This window comes from Aulostomus chinensis, chromosome 11 (genome assembly GCF_037954235.1).
Source record: "Aulostomus chinensis isolate RoL2024-O1b breed Wild chromosome 11, RoL_Achi_v1.0, whole genome shotgun sequence".
Taxonomy (NCBI): Eukaryota; Metazoa; Chordata; class Actinopteri; order Syngnathiformes; family Aulostomidae; genus Aulostomus; species Aulostomus chinensis.
Window position 1 is genome coordinate 11169144 of NC_141330.1, and position 21981 is coordinate 11191124.

General features: G+C 43.0%; 1 protein-coding gene across 3 annotated transcripts in view; it reads right to left on the reverse strand.

The window, feature by feature from the left end:
* Positions 1 to 2714: 2714 nt before the first annotated feature.
* The window catches only part of efna3b (ephrin-A3b), a 63814-nt gene continuing 44547 nt past the window's right edge, over positions 2715 to 21981 (reverse strand). For all 3 annotated transcript variants that reach the window (XM_086218422.1, XM_086218423.1, XM_086218421.1), the window contains 4 exons: positions 13439 to 13731; positions 11251 to 11316; positions 10125 to 10202; positions 2715 to 3915 (listed from right to left, as the gene is read on the reverse strand). In XM_086218422.1, the coding sequence (XP_086074548.1) occupies positions 3797 to 3915; positions 10125 to 10202; positions 11251 to 11316; positions 13439 to 13731 (556 nt within the window). In that variant the 3' untranslated portion in view covers positions 2715 to 3796. The remainder of the gene's footprint in view (positions 3916 to 10124; positions 10203 to 11250; positions 11317 to 13438; positions 13732 to 21981) is intronic.

A 21981-nucleotide genomic window follows, 5' to 3' on the forward strand; every position in this document is an offset into this window, starting at 1 on the left:
TAAGCTAAAGTTCACGATTCACTATGTACTTTGCCTTTTGAGTATTTATTTTATCAATGAAGATGTATTTATGGTAGGATTTGTAATTGTTCTGCGCCCACACCTGGCCTCACAGAAACAGCATCTCAATCCTTTAGTGGTTCTGAAATGACATGAAAGTTAACTTTTGCCACAAACACTTTAAAACCCAGCCAAGTGAGAAATATAATGTTGATTCATCTCCAGGTCATTTTTCCTTTATCTTTACATTCCCATTAAAAAGGGAGGAAACTTAATTTGTTCAATGTTGCAAATTTAACCAAAATAATGGCAACACATCCACACAATGTAGAAGCTTTCACAAATAATTGAGTTTGCTTGAAAAATTAGCCTGATAATGAAAAACCATTTCAAAGCCCCACTTTGAATAACTTTACTTGAGGGTTTTGACTATTACTCTTCCATCCACCAAGTTTTGCCCTTCACGCTCGCATCATGGATCAATTTCACTCCGTCTTCCATAATCTGTCCATCTTCCCTGTGCTCTCCTGTCACTCAGCCACCTGTACGACAAAAAAACCTGTTGCGTAACATCTCAGACAGTAAGCGTGGCCGCTCTCTGACATCATGAGTGGTTTTATCTGCCGCCATCAGACAGCCACAGTTACACACCGCTGGCCTGTCCCTTTGTCATTCAGATGTTGAGCCGCTGATTGAAGCGCTTATCTCTCCTAATCAGAGCATGCAAAGGTATTACTGCAGAGGGAGCATCGTCGCCTAACCAACCCTGATGTGAGAAATCATATCTGTGAGCACCTGAAGAACATTATCTGCAGAGAGAAGTGAATTTATCGGTTCCTGCCAGCCCTCCATCTGTTGTTTTGGGTTGGATTAGAGAAAGAGAGAAAAGGTGAGAGAGAGAGAGAGGGGGGGGGGCAAATAAAGAGACAAACACATCTTGTTAAAAGTAAGATTTGTAAGCTTATTATTTTGTTATGATCTTGTTATAACCTCTGTTATGGTTTTTGTTCAGTTTACAGTTTATTTTCAAGTTCATTTAAAGTCATTCCAGTCGAAGGTAAACATGATTGTAATTGTTGTTTCCAACACTATTAAATGCTTTTGTTCGGATAAACTCTCTCGCTCTCACACATATACACACACACGCACACACACACACACACACGCACACACACACACAAAGAGCAGAAACCAAGACTCAATTACACACACACACGCACACACGCTGACACCACTAAACACAAAGATGGACGGCATCTCATGCTAAAGCTCCTGCACATGGCCGTGAAGTGATCGACAGAGATGACACACACACACACACACACACACACACCTACACACACACGCACACCAAAATTCTTAAGTGCAACTTCTTGAAGAATGATTTACCCTCTTCCACAGCTCTTCAACCCTCCCACCAACAGCCATATATATACCTGGACTCAACTGAACTCTACAGGATCCTTCTTTATCCTTGATCCTTCTTTCAGAATTGTCTCTGGTTCTATGAAAAGAGTAATTGCATTATTTAAATCTAAAAAAATATTGTGCTTTTAATACACAAGGGCTTTTCAAAGGTGGTTGTGAGGTTCAGTTGAGAAAAAAGCTCACTGTCACACACCTTTGAAGGAAAAATACAGCAACTAAAAGCACATATTTTCTGTATATATATAAAATGATTTCCTTAGATTTATATCCTATATTATAGATAAGTGGTTCCAAACCACAAAACAAAAAGGAAAAATCAGGTTAACTATTTCAGATTTCCTATTTGTTTTTCCAGGTTTTTTTTTCTTTTCAAATGATTGATGTTCAACTTGGCTTAGGGACTCCGAGAGGTCAGCCCAAGTTTACATATGGCTCAATCCATTACATCACCATCTTTTTCATCATGAAAACCAAATACACGTCACAGCAAAATAAAACAAAAGATTAAAAAAAATGTACACTGAGTTTCAAGTTTATAAAAAAGAAAAAAACGCATATATCACATTTCACCTCGGCAAAACATTTAAATTCCATTCTTTGTCTGTTACGACATTTACACGAGTACTTGAATGTCTCACATGCCGGTGGGTGGGCTGCTGTATGTGACCTGGCTGGCAGTCCATCATCATCGTCATCATTGCAATCGTCATCACCTTCATCACTGTTATCAGCTACTATGGTAAGCCATGCCCCACTTGAGTCCATTGTTGGCAGAGTAGGGTATCCATGGTGAATAAGGTGCTAGTTGCTATGGAAACGCTATTCTGAAGCAACCGATTGGTACAATAGTTTGACTTTTGAATTGCCGTACCTCCCCCACCAAAGCACTTAGTTTTTATGTATTACTTGCTGCTTTAGTTGTGTTTTGATTTTTTTAAATGTATTTTGCATTTTCATACTTAGAACATGTACAGTATGTGGATGTGTTTTCAGGCTGTTAGTACCATTTAAAATTCACTCTCCAAAATCCACATAGGCGCACACTCATTGGGTCTCTCATCCGAGCACAGACACGCACGCACGCACGCACGCACGCACACACACACGCACAGGCATACAGTAACAGAAACTGTCTACATGTGGCATCTGACAAATTGGTTTACAATGATTTGTGGAGCAGGCGCTAAATCAACGGGGAACCAATAGAGATCTTATTGTCCGGACCAGATCGCTTCATCCATCCTCCTTGTTCTTCCCTCCTCTCTGCTCCTCCTCCTCTCTCACCCCCCCCCCCCCACCCCCCACCCCCCCGGTGCAGCCTCCAGTTGGTCTATCCCAGCAGCTGAGAGAGGAGGGCAGTATTGCTGAGTGTATCTATGGCTGCTGTGTAGCCGCTGTGTGCTTCGTTAACCTCGGAGATGACAGACGACTAACCAAGTTGACTTCAAAGACATGACAGAAAAAGTAGTGATTAATTCATTGTTTAAATGCTCTGTATTTCCCCTCGACTCTGCCCCGGTCCTTCTGCTTTCATCAAAAGACGTGCTGGAGACTTAAGGTGAACACAGAATGACAAAATAAAACACTGGCATCTGGAGTCCCAGGATGTGTTTTGACGAACTATCAGCTACTTTGACGAGTCTCGTACTCAGTTCGGGAGCTGGCTCCTTGATCCTCCACCAAGGACGGGAGGTCCCCGTCAAGAGCACCGACAACAACAAAAGGCAATTTCAGTTCACTTCTGCTGAGATCGTTTTCTATCAGTTCATTTGAGTTCAGTTGGTGTTGTTGCAAGAAACTATGGCAACTAGCCCTAAGGAAGTGTTACAGCCAATCAGATCCAGGAGAAAAGTCTTAGAATGGTTTCAATTGGGAGGGTGGATTTGATGATTTTTTTCCTCTTTAGTAGGATTTCAGCCTGCCTTTCCAGTTGTATAAATGCTTTGTGTGGCGTGCATGATTCACCAAGCACACACACACACACACACACACACACACACACACACACACACACACACACACACTCACACATACACACACAAACAAACACACACGCACACACCTGTGCACAGGCTGTTTAATGCAATACATGGTTCAGTCTGTGTCCCCGAGCGCCTAAAGGCCATTCAACTTCACTACAGTACACTCCCCCATACACACACACACACACACACACACACACACACACACACACACACACACACACACACACACACTGATGCTTGAAAACTCTAATTTCTTGCTCCCCTTGCCTTTTGCTATATTTGTGATATCTTAACTCTCCTTCTCCTCCTCACTGTCCCACCCGCTGATACCGTACACCCTCCAAAGGCTAGTTGGCATGGTGACGCTGATGGGATGGCCGTTGCTAGGAGATGAAGAGAGCAGCCAGAAGGAGCATCATCACTGTGAGGAGGAGGCGATCCCTGGATGGGCTGCTTCCGCTGACACTCTTCTCCAGCTTGGGAACGAAGGGGTTATATTCATCTGGAGAAACAGAGAGGAAAGAGGAAGAGTATAAAGAAGGTCTTCTTCATTACAAAAACCGGCTTTGTCATTTTTTTTTTAATTATTCATTTGAAAACTGATAAGTTAACTGTCCCTTTAAGACAAGCATTCAAAACTGAGGTACGCACACTTATGTCAGGGGTATGGTATGCTAGAAAAATTAATAAATGGATACAAATTTAGTATTTTTTATTATATGTTGTCCCCACTTGTCTTCTATGAAGACCCCTCTCTTATCATTGGATTTCACTTTTCATGCCTAAACTATTCAATCAGAGTCAGAGTAGGGCTGTGGGCAGGTCCTCTCCCCCTCCATGTCTACCTGGGTCAGTAAATATAAAGACCTCTAGGGCCCAATATTCACTTAACTTGCTTAAATTTGGATAAAATGTTAAAACTACACAATGATAGGAGAAGCAGGAACTGTTTGGCCAGTTGTGACGTTAAAAACCATCAGCTCCAGGGCTTCAAGTACTGTTTTGGTGGAGCAAGCATTGATGTTAGCAAGGTCAACCTAGCTTAGCCTAGCCTAGCCTAGCCATTACATTCCTTAGGCTTCCTCCCCTTCTATTTCAGGACTTAGGAGCTATTGTGTTAAGACAAAGCAGTAGAGTATATGTTGAGGTGTCAATCTTCAAGTCTGAATGAAGGCAACACCAAACGCACTCAATAAAGCTGCTGCTGTTTGTTCACCACAGAATTTGTATTGAGAACCACGTCTGTGGATGAAATAAACACCTGGTTGATCCCGCTCTCACCTCTCGCTCAGGCCTCCAGCACTGAAATTCCAGCTGCTAAAAGGTCATCTTACGAGCATGACGTCTTCTTTTTAATATTAGTTTATTCTAAGTTAACGCAGGGACGTTTTTTTGTGTCTAACGAATTTAAATATATTATTACCTCCACCCAGTGTGTCTGTTTGTTCACAGGATGTTGCAGAAACAGATTTCAGGGGAATTTGGTGGAAATATTGAACAAGTAATTCATTATTATTATAGGCAGTGGGACTTTTCTAGGCCACAGGCAGGATTGAGCTATTAGCGGTGTTTTTCTTAACGTGGCAATTGTCAATCAAATTCCATGAAAGAGAAATGGTTCAGCTTCTAGAAATCATCTAGATCTGTATGAGGGCTTTCCAGCTTCAAAGTTACTGTGCTAAATGTGTGATATTCTGCTTACAAGGCCCAACTTTTAGTAAAGCATGACCAAAATTTTAAAAATGAAGCAACCAGACTGCAGGAATGCAACTTGGTTAGTCACTTCAAAGACAGAACAGCAGAACCACTGCAGACTGCAGCTGTTATCAGAGAGCGTTTATTGTTCTAAAGTGACACACTCCTACAACACACTCACACACACACACACACACACACACACACACACACACACACACACACACAGATCCCACTCAGACACACAGTACAAACCTCTTCAAACACACACATACACCTGGGGATGTCCTAAAAATAGTAGTCTTTTGTTGCAGGCTACACACAGTAAGCGCTGTCTAGTCGTACAGAAACCACAAGCCACTCGACAGTTCCTTGCACGTCTGCACTTAGGAAACGCACCTGTAGCCAGACACACCCTCATGAGTCACTTCATTAATGAGACGGGAGCCTCAACAGAAGCACGTCTCTGTCTCTGCACCAGACGTGTCAGGCTGGTTAGGACTGTCCTGTATTCAATGTTTTGATGGCATCATATTGACAAGTGGAGTGTTTCCAGTCTTTTTGGCGCTTCGGAATATTTCCAGCTGCTGTCTGGGTCAGACAGCAGAGTAATGACTGGCAGACACCTGGTTTTAGAGATGGACTCCTCTGGTATGCTCTGCTGGCTGGTCTAATGAGGTCTACGCAGCAGTGGGGCTCAGGTTAAATGCTTTGACCATTCCATAACCGAGCATGCAGCGGAGGGGTCAGGACACTGTGTTACTTTGGTGTTGACTGACAGAGGAATGTGCTTCTGAAGACACAAACAGCACTCTGCACTGCATCTCACACAACTGGCTCCAAAAGTCCGGCTCTACAAATCGCCTCACACAAATACCCACCGCCTCTCGTGGCTGTCGAGTATAAACACGTAATTATAGGAAGACACTGTGCAATGTGACATTTTGACATTTTGAAAGCAGAAAAGCCTGTAGATTCTGCCATATTGAGGAAAGCAAGACACAAAGAGGCTCTGAGAAGATGGTTTGGTCTCAGTTGTGTTCATGAAGATGTGTTTGGTTAGCAGTTATCATTAGAGGTTTCTATAGAATAAAAAATACAGCCAGATGTAATAACATCTGTTTTTATAGTTGATGGATCAGCCGGGGGTACTGAAGAGGAGCGATTGACACAGTAACAAGGTAGCCATGACCTCAATACAAATTTGTCTTGACATTACATCTCCAGTATAGAACAACCAAAGTCCAAAATTGAAAGGTAAAGTCTGCAAAAAAAAAAAAAAAAAAAAAAAACCATTAAAAAAAAGAAGATGATGAAAACATTAATAAATCAGCTGATGATACAAAAAATTAATTGCTGGAAACGACAGTGTAAGATTAGTGTCTCAGATCAGATCAGATCAAGCATTATGTTCTACATCTGAGCTCCAAAGTGGCTAAAGTTAAGCCAATTTCAGTGTTAACCCCAGGGGGGAAAAGTAGTCCTGATTCAGCTGGTGTGAGATAACTGCTAGGTTCATACCAGGTCAGACGAAATGGAGAACAGAAGTTGATTATTTCAGCTACGGGCAGCTAATACCCACCCTTAATTGTCTATTTTCCTCTAAATGAGACTATAAAGTAAAAAATTAAAAACACCATGCTGCATTGAAAAAGACTCACTAATGTCTTGTACACTTTTAAACAATCCCAGATATCGCCCCCTTCTGGTCACGAGAAACTGCAGGCTTATGATGCTACACTCCTCAGACCCAGAGGGATCGTCCAGTTTATACAGTCTTTGATCTTGAGATACTGAGCCAAATGATGCAGTGTTACACTTCTGAGAAGAATGTGGTTCTGACTGTTAACAGCTTATATTTGTAAGGTGTGGCAAAAGTGTATCGACGTATGTGTGTAAAAACATGATGCCCTGTGAGATTTACAGGCAGGCCGTGATTCAAGCAGACGTGATATTCAAATGAGTGCGTAATAGTTTGCGGTGTACTCTGATCCCTGACATCCAACCTGATGTTACCGGCAACGGCAGCCAAACACACTGTCACTTAAAGCAGTGGTAATTGCTACAATAAAGCCCATTAAAGAAAAAGCTTCTGATTTCTCGGCTAATGGCCGGAGCTGATCATCAGATGCAGTAACCTGAGCCGACAGGGTGGGTAAGTGAGCGAGTGTCCTTCCACTGAAAGCATCAGTAATCACATGGTTGCACTGGGAGCTGCTAGCGCCATTCCATCTGTGATGTAAATGAGATCTAAATGAAATCTAATACTAGAGGCCGTATTCAGGAGGGAGTTAGTGTGCAGCTGAAGACACAGATTGAAAGGGGCAGCGCCCAGGAAATAAACTGTGAGCAGTGAGGGGGAACGAGATGACACCAGTCTGCAACGTTCAGCTTTAGTTCAATGTTTTCAGACGCGGCAATCAGACGGGATCAGATCTCGTGTTCTCCTGAATGTATCAATGTGAAATAATTGAAACGAGGATGTGACAAGTGTCGTCGGCAGTCATGAGAACAAAGGAGGGGAACTGTCAAGTGTGCTGCATCTTTGTTTTCACAGCTCCCTGCTGATTTCCTCGACTCCTCCAACACCATTTGGACGATCATATTAATTTGATCGGCAACACAGTACAACAGGTGAAAATGACCCCCAGGAGCTGGACTAATCTGTGCTCTGCTACCGTGTCAGCCCTTCGCCAAACACTGACAGCGATTTCACGTGATCTACATTCCATATCCTTTCACTACATCCTAATATGGCTGCACGATTTTGAAAACATATCTGATAGCATTAATTCTGACTGATATTCAATCCCTGATATTACCGTAACTGCAATATTAGAAGGAATGTCGAATTTTATATCATTATTCCCGTTTTCACTGAGAAACCCATTAAAATGAGAATGGTGTCTTTTTTTTGTGTGTGTGTGAATCTGATGTAAACAAACGTGTTTTTATTTATAGTCTGTAGAATGTGACGTGCAGGCAGGACATCTCCTTAGCGACACAATATGTAATTCAAGTGGGTATTTTGTCACATAATTAGCCTTTAAGAAACAGCCTGCCAGTGGTGTGAAAACTGTGATCAATTCCCATTGAGTTTTGATAACATTTTGATCAACTGTGTAGCCCTCCATCATATGTAGCCATTCCTTGGTGAAAATAAAATTAGCTTTTTTGGGAAGGTGACATTTATTGTTATTGGAATATATAACCTGTTCTTCTAAAATAGGATAATCCCACTGATTTATGGTTACAATATTGCACCCTTTTCAGTCGGTTACTCTGTGTAGACTTTAATTTAGAGGGTACTTCTCGATTTGGGTTCAAGCGAGAGCTTCATAGTAGAATAAATATCTGTCACTTTTGCTTTCAAGGAATAAATGAGGACATGGACTGGGAAGGTTTTACTGAGTTGTGTGGTGACAAACTCAAGTATTAGTTACTTCAATCTGTCATTACATTCAGTAAGAAGGTCAAAAACCACGAGTCAAAATAGATTTGAAGTACAATGTTTTTTCTACTTCAATATAGCTTACATCAGTGAGGGAAAATTAATACATTCCATAAATCCAAAGATTAATATAGTTTAAAAAATAAAGGGGGAAAAAAAACTCAATTTCACACATCAAAAGGTGAATAAACTGGGTTTTGGTGGCTTTCCCCTCTAGTGCATTCTGACTGGTGCTCTGGGAAGAACGGAGGATGGGAATTAAAGGGCTTGAGGATCGTGCAGAAAGGAGATGCAGTGAGAGAAAATGAGATGAAAGAATGACGGAGAGAGGAAAACGAAGCAAAGGAGAGGTAGCTCGACCAGCTCACACCACCTGCAGCCATCCGCTACATCAGTGATGAGTTTTCTTATGACAGTTATGTGAACAGACTGATTTATTACATAAGGGCACATGTTCCAGAATGCGCGCGCACACGCGCGCACACACACACACACACACACACACACACACACACACACACACACACACACACACACACACACACACACACACAGATTAACAACAACCATATTTTATAAGTTACCTTGGAAAAGCAGGGCAGGACAAAGACTAATGACAATGAGCCCGGTTGTGTAACGGTTTGCTGCTAGCTGAGCCATGCTATGTTTCCATGTTGTTTTTGTGTGGCAACAATATTGTTGCCACAATACTGAGGAGCCAGAGATAATTATGATTCAGTCTGCCACTTAGTGATTTACTGCTCCACTTCCTCTTGAAATTGCTGCCAAATGTCATTCCAGTGCTAACAGATTTAGCATGATATACTTGATTCCCATGATTTTCACCAGTTGTTTGTAACCCCGACCGGCAACATATGGACACACAGGAAGAACTCGCCAGCATTCAGCCATGAAATCTGCACGAACCTTACTTTTCTGAATGAAATTTTTTTTTTTTTTAACATTTTGGAGATCAACCATGAAACTATGTGTTCTCTGCTGAAAACAGCGAGTGTGAAATGAATATGCATGTAGTTGTTTCGCGGGATCAGCAGCTTGCCAAGCCAGCTGGCGCTTTGAAGTTAACTGTGCTGAAGGTCTCTTTTGAAAACGGCCACTTTTGTCATTGCGTGACAGGGTTGATCTGGTCACTCGGCAATCAGACATCAATTATCTGTCTGATCAATCTGCTGTCACTATTAAAAAGATGAAGCTAGTGATAAGCTTTATTATCCTATTATTGCTGCCAACAAGGTTATGTTTTCATTGCTTTGGTGAGCATTGACAAGATTATGCAAACATTTTCGGGAAAGTTAGTGGAGGGCAGAGCATCACCATAAAAATTTGGTGCAGTACCAGACAGCTTCATTAATTCATCTGGCGATATCACACATACTTTGATAGAGGTCTAAGCGCTCGCTGTTGCTGGCACAACCTACAAGCCCCCTTTACGTTCCTATTCTCAAAACTCGCTCACATACAGATGGGCCCGACAGACGTTCACCACGCTTACGCGCGCGCACGTGTGTGTGTGTAAGCTTTAAGTGAGTGTGTATATGACTCACCAATATCATCGATTTTGAGGCCTGGTCTAAGCGTGTAATCTGGCTCTGTTGGCTCTGGCTCATCATCCACATCGGAAGCTAAAAGAGGGAGAGGGAGGGAGGGAGAGATTGAGTAAAAATGAGGGAGTGGAGGTTAAATTATTGCCCCAACTCGAGGGATTTTAATTACATCCAACTAGAAATCTTGACAGAAACGTGAGGAAAGGGGGAAGGGGCTAAAAAAAAAAAGGGCCCATAAGCAGACAGACTGACAAGCCATAACATCACCAGAAGCCCCGAGAAAGAAACCAGAGAGATAGAGAGAAAGAGAGAGAGAGAGAGGGGAGAGAAGGGTGAAGGGAGGCAGATCAAACTGAGGAGAGGCACTGTGTGAAAAGGGATGGAGTGCAATGGACTCAGGGGGTGAAAGAGGGAGGAGAGGTTAATACTACAGGGCTGTGGAAGTTAAAAGGACCGGACAGGCCAGGGATCAAAGTCTGTGTATATACCAGCGTGTGTGAGAGTGCGTGCGTGTGTGTGTGTGCGCGCGTGTGTGCATGTGTGTGTGTGTGTGTGTGCGTGTGTGTGTGTGAGGGTAGAGAGACTGAAGGATGGCATCGAGAGCAAGTGAGAGAGGTTAACACTACATATACATAGCCACCCACTGACCGCACATGGCAATAAATGGATTCTGACAGGGAGCGAAGAAGGAGGGGTGAAAGAGCAGGAGAGCAGGGAGGAGGGGAGGGAAGGAGGGTAGAGGGGAGTTGGGGGGGGTAGTCTTTAAAGATGATGTGGCTGCTCTGTTGCTGGAGAAGAATCGAGGGAAGAGAGAAAAATAGAGAAAAGAATGAAGGGGGAAAAGAAGCAAGAGTAGTGAGTGAAAGGGCTGCAGGGGAAACTCAGTAGGAGTATTAACAGCTCTACCTGCTTTAGACTGTTTAGACAGTGTGTGCAACTGTATGCAGCAATGTGTGTGTGTGTGTGTGTGTGTGTGCGTGCGCGTGTGTGTGTGTGGTGGTGGTGGGGGGAGTCCAGTCCCTGTGGCCAGATGGTTCCAGATGCATTTTCAAGCATCGCATTACAGGTCATATGCCACCCACACACACAAACAAACATACGCACACACACGATGTGGGCGACTCACCCGTGGAGCAGCAGACGTACACTCGTAGTCTCAGACAGCTGCGGCCGTGATGATGAGTGGGCGTGGCTGCAAAAATAGAAATTGCACAAAAGATCAGCATCCATCTGAAGTTTATTCATGTCCTGGACATTTTTTTTTGACTCAAAAATCTGACCAAAGTCCCCAGATAGATGTGAACGCTTGACCAAAAATTTGGCCGACATCACGGGTTCTTCTGTGCCTGCGACTGGACTCAGCCGCAGGTCCACATTTGACCCACGTCAGCCTGCTTCATTACATTTGGGCGACGTTCGGCCCACACAGAACTTTGTGGGACTAAGCTGAGCCACAACTGCCAGACGTGTCCCAGGTCAGGCCCAGATGTGTCTGATATGTGGGTCACATTTGAGTGGTATCAGCTCTGGCTGACCTGTTAACTGATTATCAGCTGGCTGAGATGGTTTAACATGATTCTGATATTTCAAACAGTTGAACTACAATTGTTCACATGAAGTAAAACCAGAACATACGCCTGTAATGAACGGCGGGATGAACGTTCCCATCTGGGAGTTGCTACATCAGTGAATGAAATATATCAAATACAATCTAGCCTTCAGTTTCCCTACACCGAGAGAAAATACAGAGCAATTAAATGTGGAGGATTTGATGAATATTATCTAAAAGCGCACATAAATAAAGAGACTTAATGGTTCCTGACAGAGTATTCTTCCAAACAAATTAAAAACTACATTTATAACCAGGGTAACTTTATAAAAATCCTGCTAATATATGTATCAAATCAAATATTTGTAAAAGGTGAAATGTGGTGAGAGTGCATTTGTGCACAGAATTTATGGATGACAAAGTCACACCTGAAACGTGTTAGGAATAGACCTGAAAGACTATTTGGGGATGAAAACGAGAGAATTTTAGTTAAGTTTTCAGTTTACTCCCCCAAATAAGGTAAAGTTGGCCAATGTGTGTTCATTGCATTCATTTGTTAGGACTACATTTTACATCTGTACGTTTATATGAATTATATATACTATGGAGAGGAAATAGGACGTTAATATCGAGATATTGTGATTATTGGAGAATTGGAAGGACTAAAATAATTCTTCCTACTCCTTTTGCAGCATGATATTTTTTTAAATGATTTGTCTTTGATTAAAAAAACATCCCTATAATTACAGAATATGATATCTTATTGTTTCTGGGGGTATTTTCTGTGTGTGTTCATCGATTGCATTTGCTCATTATGGCAAATTCAGACTTAATTCAACCTCCATGCCCCAGAAGAAAGACACAGGGTGGGGGGGCTTTACCATGGAAATGACCCCCACTCCAAACCTTGGCTACCAGGGTTGACCTCCACAGTTTCCCTCCTTGTGGGAGGAGCACCTGCATCCTGAAGCAACCTTTACATTCGTGAGAATAAAACGAGTTTTCCATCACTTTTTGGGGTCTTTACTTCAAGGGGACATCTTCTATCACATCACGCTGCTCTCAGGGCTCTGCTGTTGTTGATTCGGGCTCACTGAATTAACGCTGCCATGAATTACTGAACAAAGCCATTGATAACTATCAGTCAACCACTATAACTGGACAAATTCCTGTTGTGGAAAAAAAAACAAAACAATACAGCTATGGAGCATTAAAGTAAAAACATAGCAAAGCAAATGCGGCCGTGTTTCACACTGACATCACTTTGATTTGATAGTTGGAAGGTATTTTTGAAGTCTTGTCAGCCTGCATGGAACCGAAACAACACCAGGAAGTGTTTCATTGTAACGGGGCGCCGGGGCGCTTTCTGATGAAGAACCAAACCACCTTCTAGAGACATCTGCTATCAAATGATGTAGGTTAAATGAGGAATGCACTCAATAATACAGCAATTTATTGCATGACACGTTTATCTTTGGTTTGGAAATATTTGTCTTTAAACAGCTGTAGCAGCAAGCTAAGAGTGCATTATTCATACAAGGCCAGTTTGGCTTCAGGTGTTGCACATTAATTGAACAGCAATCAACAAAAACGGAAGAGGCTGCTTTGCTCCGGGGTGTTGAGATTAGATGTGAAACTGCAATTTGTTTTCCCAGAGAGTTTTTTTTTTTGGAAGTGTTCAGCAGATTCATGCAGCAATTAAAAATAGCAAGATTTTACTGTAATATCATGATTATCTATTCACAACTCTTGCAGCTCTACTCACAGATGTAGTAGTACTCCTGCCCGACGTGGAACTCGTAGCCCAGCGAGAAGGCGCTGTAACGTTGGAACTTCTCAGAGAACTTGATGGGGGCGTGGGGGGCGTGGGGTCGGTTACACTCCCATCTCTTGAAGCCCAGCTGAGGATCGCAGCTCCTGTAACCGCGGTAACTGACCATGTAGAGGATATACTGCTCGCTGGTGCCAACCATGCGCTGGCTGTCATTGTAATGTGGGCAGTAGATGTCCAGGTAGTCGTTGACGTTCACCTGCATCGTGTAGCCCTCCCTGCGCAGACTGGAAGGAGACAAAGCGGATGCATCATGAGAAGAGGTTGGACACACATTTGAATGTTTTTAGGAAGTATTTCAGATTCTGCAAGTAATTTTAGACAAACATTAAATCGTAACTAGGATGTTGCTATTAAAACTCAGCATTTAATCTTTCAGAGCACAAACAAAGAAAACTGCAAGCAACAACTTTACGATGCATAACACGAGGACAAAAACTAGTATTGTTGTCCTTCTTGCAGTTAATGTGAGTATAAATTCGGGTGAATCCCAAAGTGCGGTAGTTTGTAACCGGGAATCGGAACGTACAATCAGAACCTCGTTTGAAGCACTCAACTAAAATCTCATTTCAAAACATTTTGAAATGATCATGCAGATCTGAGTAAGAGATTTATTGAGTTCTTAATAACACAAAGCAGGTGTGTGTGTGTGTGTGTCTGTGTGTGTGAGTGAATGTGTATTTGTGGCTGCGGGGCTGCTGCATGCAGAGAATGCGGAGCTGGCTCTTCAGTATGGACTCAGGGCCCCAGGGCTACAGCTCCTTCTCCTGGTGTCAGCGCAGCGTTGTCCCCTAACCCCAATGCTCGTACATCAACCTGAGTGCAACGTTGCGCTCACGTCAGCCGTCAACGTCCAGGCCACGTTTCTCCACCCCCAAAGCTCATATATCAGTGTCAAGCCTAAAAAAGACTCAGCTTGACAGGAAGATAAGGTCTGATTCTGTGTCTGCCCGTGTGTGTGTGTGTGTGTGGGTGTGGGAGAGAGAGAGAGACAAAGTGAAATATATTCTTTCCTGACATCCAAAAGCCCTCTTTTGCTTCCCATCACCGACATGGGCCCATATCTGTGTGACAGAGGCAGGTTGCTGTTGTAAATCATACACACGTCGATGAACATGCCAACCTTCACACAAACACACACACACACATACACACACTGTACGAACATTTGCATAGACTAGCTGTAACCATCTTAGCCTAAACATTCTGGATCCACTAACCCAAAATCAGCATTTTAGTGACATTCTGGCCCCAATTAAACTGGTCCAGGGTCTTGAATGTGTCCCTCACTCAGACCTAAACACACCTGCACAGCTCATTCAGACATTAAAGTAGTGATATCAAAAATTCACAAGGGGGCAGCAGTGTGTCATCCTCAGTCTGAAGATGCCCCCTTCTCTCTCTCTCCCTCTCTTGCTCTCTCTCCCTCTTTGCCAGTTCTGGGTCATGTCTCCAGGGAGATTATTATTCAATTATTAAATGAAGATCGAAACACTGTTCCCCATGTCTTCCTCTCTCCATCACTTCTCACTGCTCTTTTTTCAAAACCTCCCTGAACATTTCTTTTTCTCCCTAACTCACCATTCCTCTCATCTTTTTTTTTCTTGCAGATGAACATGAGGAGAAAATTAACTGTTCAGCATCCATCCTCTCTCCTCTCCTTTCCTCTCCTCATTTAGCCCGCAGAAGAGATTTACTTTTTGTGGTATTAGTGGTACAAAAAGTGCAAAATGCTTCAAGAGAACTATATTTGTAATGAAGAGAGAGAGGGAGAGAGAGAGAGAAGGAGAGGGAGGGAGAGATGGAGAGGGAGAGTCAGGGATGAGCCTGGGTCCACTGGGGAGGCGTGCATGCAAATCAAGTAGTCAGAGCCAGAATGTAGCAGACGTTTAAATAAAAAATAGAAAAGAAAAGCACAAGAAGAGTTTTAAGCTACCAAAGAAAATTATGGAGTAATGGGAGAAAAGAAAGAGGAAAAACGGAGGGAGATCAGATTGGAGCATCTTTAGTAATCTGGAAGCAAATCCCTTCTCTAAGATAAAAGCTGGTTTTAGGATTCCCACTGAGTGAGTGAGTGAGTGTGTGTGTGTGTGTGTGTGTGTGTGTGTGTGTGTGTGTGCACCTGGTTTTTGGGTCTGAATAAGCGTTTCTTTGTGACATCAAAGCATATTCATTTAATCTGCCAACCTTTTATGTGTTTGACATCTTTAAGAGGTGTGTCTCTGATTTAAATACTTGTACGTACACACGCACACACACACACACACACACACACACACGCACAGGAATTGGGCTTTTGTGTAAAATGTGATTTAACTGTACGACAATAACAGGAAACCTGACATCAGAGCCATTTTACATTACAATAATCTGCCTTAATACAATATGAGGATGGAAAATATCCACAGCCAAATGCAGAGTGAGTTTGTGAGTGTGGAGTTGGTGTTTTTTGGCAGCAAGGCTGCAGGATTAAAGGTATTAAATTAAATCCATGATTCTTAATGATACTTCTGCAGTGTAACTTCTCCGTAACCACAACCCTGCTGCATTTGAACACACGTATTAAACAAACGAAACCTTAACTGACCTTAATCAGTGCATCTATAACTTCACACCGTTTGCAAAGTGCACACGTTGACATTATGTACGATCCTTATGAAAGTGTTACAGATGTGTTTATTACATAGTGGCGATTTTTATCGACATCTCGCTTGAAGTACGTGTCCCGCTCTTTTCTGACGGATGTCCAGATGCAACAGGTCAACGTCAACTACGAAAAAAAAGCTGTAAATGCAAAAAACACTGAGATTTACATTTCTAACAGCCCCAAATGAATGTTGGTCTATGAATGTTTTCAATGATTAATAATTCATGTTAAGGTTCTTATTTGTTTAGAATCTGAATTATTTCATGTTTAAACTAGAAATAGAGCCACTGTGATGACGGTGAATTTTTATAGGGAGGAAAAAAAGTAAAAAGGGTAGAAATAATCTTCAAATTTCTCAGCTACTGATAGTAGTTTTGTCTTATTGGGAGTCACATACAGGGTAGTCCCTGTAAAAAGTGACTGCTTACGTTGTTTCAGTGGATTAAAACACAACAGTAAAGTCCGATTCGATGAAGTGCACTTGAAAATTCAGCCCTCCCACACAGAAGTGTAATACCTGATGATTGGTGGGGACATTCTGTCTGTTTGTTTTTACTAGATTATAAAGTTCGAGTGTCGCGGCTCCAGTCGGGGATCTGAAAATCATCTGCATTTGAATCAAAGCTAAAATCACAATTCTGATCAAACACACTAGACTGAGATGAAGCATTCACCTGGATATTTTTCTGTTCCATTTGATGGGAACGTGGGCCTACTGCAGTGAAAATGAATAATCCGTGAACATAAATGCGACAATATGGGAAGCAAAAAAACCCATTATATACAATTTTGTTTTATTATCTAAGCACAATTATTTTATGGTGATGTCAAACTTAATTACAAAAATAAAACTTGTTTCATTCATTGCAAACGACCTTGCAGCCTACCTGCAGTACCTTCCAGGCCCACCAGGGGGCAGCAGCTCATATTATGGGAATTATTGCACTGTATTTATGTGGCATTTGTTTTTATCTTCTTTTTTAATGTTTTATTCCTTAACTTCAGTTACAACTACAGAATTAATTACACCCTTGGATGTTCTGTAGAAAGATGCATGAACGTTATAGACTGCTGGATAGGAGGTGTGTGTTTGGAAGTGTGTGTTTTTATGCAACGTTGATGATGTGACATTCCCAAACCAACATTATATTATTTCTGTAGTGAGTTTTTAAGTTTGAAAAGTTGGTTTCCCTTCTCTTGGGGCTAGAGTGAAATTAATATGCATTCTTACTGTCCAGATGAAAAAAAATGTCCACTTTTCTCGCCTTTGCTGTTTTCCTCCACGCTTTGGTAAGTAAGATAATAATGCTCATGGAAGAATTCAGAGGAGTAGAGTAGCTAGAAGTCACGACATGTTGCTCGCTTCTGCTCTCCTCACATTGCTCCCTTTTTCATTTTGTGTTGGATCGCTGCTAATTTCCTCTCCTGTAAGTGATGCCTGCCTTGTTGATGCTGATAAGCAGCGAGAGCGGAGGGACGTCTCATCAGCAACACAGGACCCGAAGAGCCAAAGAACGCTTTCATATAGAGGGGGGATGGAGAGATGGACGGATGGAGGGAGCGATGCGAAAGATTTACAGGATGAGACGAGGGGTAGTTGGGGTTAAAAGCAGCAGAGTCTGGCCACCGGGGAGTGAAGGGTAATCGCGGGAGGGAGTATGGAGGAGCAACAGCTACGAGCAAGATCAAAGTGGGCCTGGATCAATGTCACTACTGTAAAAATCACATCAGAGAGAGAGAGAGAGAGAGAGAGAGAGAGAGAGAGACAGAGAGAGAGAGAGAGACAGAGAGAGACAGAGAGAGAGAGAGAGACAGAGAGAGACAGAGAGAGGCTGCCCATATAAAATGAGTGGTAAGGCAACATAATGTCACAGTTGCCCCCTGTCAGCCTATTATCACAGGCCTGCTGTACATCAATACAACACTTGGAGAGTCACAGTAATCATTCCTTTTGTAACAGGAGATTGGGGGACCGGCTGCTGTGCTTAGCTGGTAAGACGGTAGACACGAGGGGAGGGACAGGGGGATTGAGCTAGGTGTACTTTTACCGCTACATCCTGGTTCTACACTGATTGCATGCTCCGATTCTGCTGGGACTGCAACATCGTGACGATAAAGCGCTCTGACAATTATTATTATTTACACGATCACATTTAACAATTACCCGATTACCCTCCAGTGTTGTGCTTTCAGTCTATGCTCATATGTAAACCATCATATTTTTGCACGCCGTTTCTTGAACCTTTTCCTCGAGTCACGTTAGCAACCCTAAGACCTTTTATGAGCAATTCTTAACGTTGGCCTTGAAAATCGCCATGGGAACCAGATGATAAAGAGAATAACGAAGCACAATGCAACAGCTGAACGTTGAGGGCATTAGCTCGACTGCTAATGGCTGAATTAGAAGTGTAACTAGCTAAAATTAGCCTAAAAAAGAATCTGCATTTGCAAAAAAAAAACAAAAACTCATTGCAAGCTGGGAGAGTCTGTGCCTTTACAGAATTCCATTAATATTAGGATTTTTCATTGAAAATATTTAGACAGCTGGAAGATTAATGACGTGAATAATGAGTGAATTCCATTTAGCTGCTTCAAGACTCAGGGTTGCACCGGCTCACTGTCACACTGCTACAGCTGCCGGGGACTTCATACTGTTGATTACTAATCTTAGTAGTAAATCAGCACTCAATGACACATTTAAATATCACTTACTGCTGGCTGACAACAATCAAGCCGCCGTGTACGGCAAGTGGGTGATGTGCTTTTTAAGATTCCTGTTTGATACAGAGAGGCGAGCTTGCTCTTCCTCCTTTAGCCTCCTCCTAAAGCTTTAATCCTTCGGTGCCTGACGCATGAATGTTTATTCATTCCTTGAACAAAGCAGTGAGAGGAAAACAAATGCATGAAGCAAAAGGTGTCTGTTCTTATTCAGCTGAATATGTTCACTTCTTTGTTTAATTGCTCTATCTTGATGTCCCAGTTCAAACAGGATAGAGAGGCGAGACATAAGAAGAGTGGGCGTATCCACGGCGTGATTTCAGTCAGATGAGGCCACGGTGGTACAGACTGATGGGATAGCTGTGTCCCAAGCCCATCTTGAGCTCCATGGAGTTACTAAGGCAGCAGTGGTCATTATCTGGGGCTGTCACTGATTCTGGTTTCCCAAAAGAAAAAAGAAGAAATTCAATCCAGCGGCCCCATAATCATGGTAACCTTGGGGGCAGATATCAGTGTTTGTGCAATGCACAGTTCACATAAGCAACCCCCTCCACGGTCCAGGTCTGTGCCTGGCCGAGCCGCAAACCAGGTAATGACATGTAATGTGGAGCTCTTGTAAAATGAAGCCAAAAAGACAAGCGAAGAGCAAAACTTAATTTTTCTACTGTCTTTACAACTTGTTGCCGTAAGTTCAGGCTTCAGTTGTTTCACAATGTGACAAAATCACCTGAAACATGAAAGTCAAATGTGTTACTGTCAGGTTTCTGTGCGGAACACAGGTGAGGACATTGTGTTTTAGACTTTTTCAGGTGTATAGAAGCTTGTCACCTGCTGCCTCCCAGCAGTAACGATCTCCACCACTGAATGAGCGCGCGTCAGTTAGAGTTCATGGCCAACGCAGAACAGGACGATCACCTCAATGAAAAGTTAGCAAGAGGCCTCGCACTTCCACTGCGAGCTGATGGTATGATGGCCTGGTGCGTCATCAAGATGTGACTCTCATAGTTTGAATGGGGGGATCACACACCGAACACACACACACTGGAATTTAGGCGTTTATTTATTTTTTTAATTCTTTCTACTTCCCAAGTGCAAACTCAGGTGGCTGATTGTGCGAGTACTAATCAACGGCCATATTTGCCGAGATAAAACAAGGTGAAGAAATCAAAAGAGACAACAGTGATGGCCACAAGGTTGAGCTGGATTAAATCTTGTCCAGCGCCGTTACAAATGATTGCCAATCAGGAATGAAAAGCCACTCTGCCTCCTGAGGTTAGAACCCTTAATCCCATCTCACGTTAGTACAGAGATGCTAACATTGTTATGGAAGGACTCCAATCAGCCGGCAGAGCGGTAGGTATAATCGAATGGCTCCCCTGCTGAATAGAGACTCCCAGAGATGTGTAGCATCAATGAGGACCTGATCAAACACAGACGGGACTCTTCCAACTGTATCCTTTCTGCCACAGCTCTGCCTTTCTTTTGTCTCCTTTCATTCGTTCACTCCGTTTCTGTCTACGTTTGGCTATTACATCAGAGAGAGAGAGAGTGAGGGAGAGAGAGAGAGAGAGAGAGGGAGGGAGAGCAAGCAGACAAGTGTTAGAACTTGTGTGTATGTGCACCTCTTAGTGATGTCATCTAATTCAATATTGGTTGACACTGAAAGTATTGATTAGCGTGACTTCTAGTGAATAAGAATCTTTCAGTGTTAGCATCCTGTGGTCCCTTGCCTTTCTTCTTTGCCTGTGCATTATATCTCCCTGGACCGCTGGAGGAACATGCGTGTGTGTGAGTGTGTGTGTGTGTGTGTGAAAGAGAGAGAGAGAGAGAGAGAGGGGTGGGGGGTGTAGTGGTTGAGCAGGTTCTAAATTCTCCCCATAGAAATCAATACCTGTCTAGAGTGTGTACAACCAACTGGAATATGCTGCCTTCTCTCAAGGCCAATACACACATACTCAACCCCCCCCCCCCCCCCCACCACACACACACACACACAGTCCTGTTCTGGTTCGTTGTGGGTAATTGATCAGAGTATTTGAGCTTAACCAAGGGTCCTGTCGAGTGACCTAACACCGCGGGCTGACATGATCCCATGACAGGAGCCTCACACTCTCTGATTCTTAAAACTCCTCCTTTGTTTGCTTCATTCTCATCTTTTCTCTCACCTCTCTTGTCCTCTCCAGCCCTCCTTTCTCCTCATCGTCACTGCTTCCTGTCCTCCTCACCTTCCTCCATCCATCATCCTGTCTCTCTCTTCCTCTCTTTGCCTGAGGATATTGACTATGTGGGTGTGAGAGCGAATGTTCCTGCAGCAACGAAACCTAATGGCAGATGTTATTGTCCCTTTGAACTGAGCAGTCTGACTTTCTCATAAGGGCCGCGCTCCCGATCACCATTATGCGTACCAGCGCGTTCGCCCCTGCACACGCGTGTTTTCGTAATCAATCACACACGCTTTATTTGGTGGGTGTTACCCAAAACACACACGACACAGATGGACACTGGTGATGAGGGAGTGATTAAAAGAGAGGAAATTAAAATGAACAAGCGCATGAAACAACAGATGGCAGAGGGGCCGCAACGCACGCAGGGAAAAAAAAGGACAAAGAGAAGCAAGTGATGCAGGTAGACAAAAGAATGAAAGAGAAGAACAGGAATGCAAAACTCTCCAATGAAGAAAAGTGTCTGGACCTGTGAGTAGGGACTTGGACTAGTGGACCTGACCTTAATTTGCTTGTTTATTGATTTTCTTTTCAACTTTAATTTATTATCCATTTTACAAACAGACAGAGTTTTAACACTTAAGTGCTTCTTCCATTTTTCAAAAACCAAAGTGTCATTCACCACATATTATGAACCACTTTCGCTCCTGTCAGTCCACCCCGGGCCTCTGTGGTTCCTTCTCTCTCACTGGGTTCCCAAAGCCCTGACACGAGCAACAGTGATCCCAGCAGAGAGAATGAGTGTGCGCTCCCTGAGCTCTCCTATGATTGATAGTGATCCTGCCTGATGGCTGTGTATAGACTCAGCACTCAGTGAGACATTACCCTCTGACCCAGCTATTGATTCTTGCATTCGCTGCCCCAAACACACAAGTCCTGACCCTGCCTGT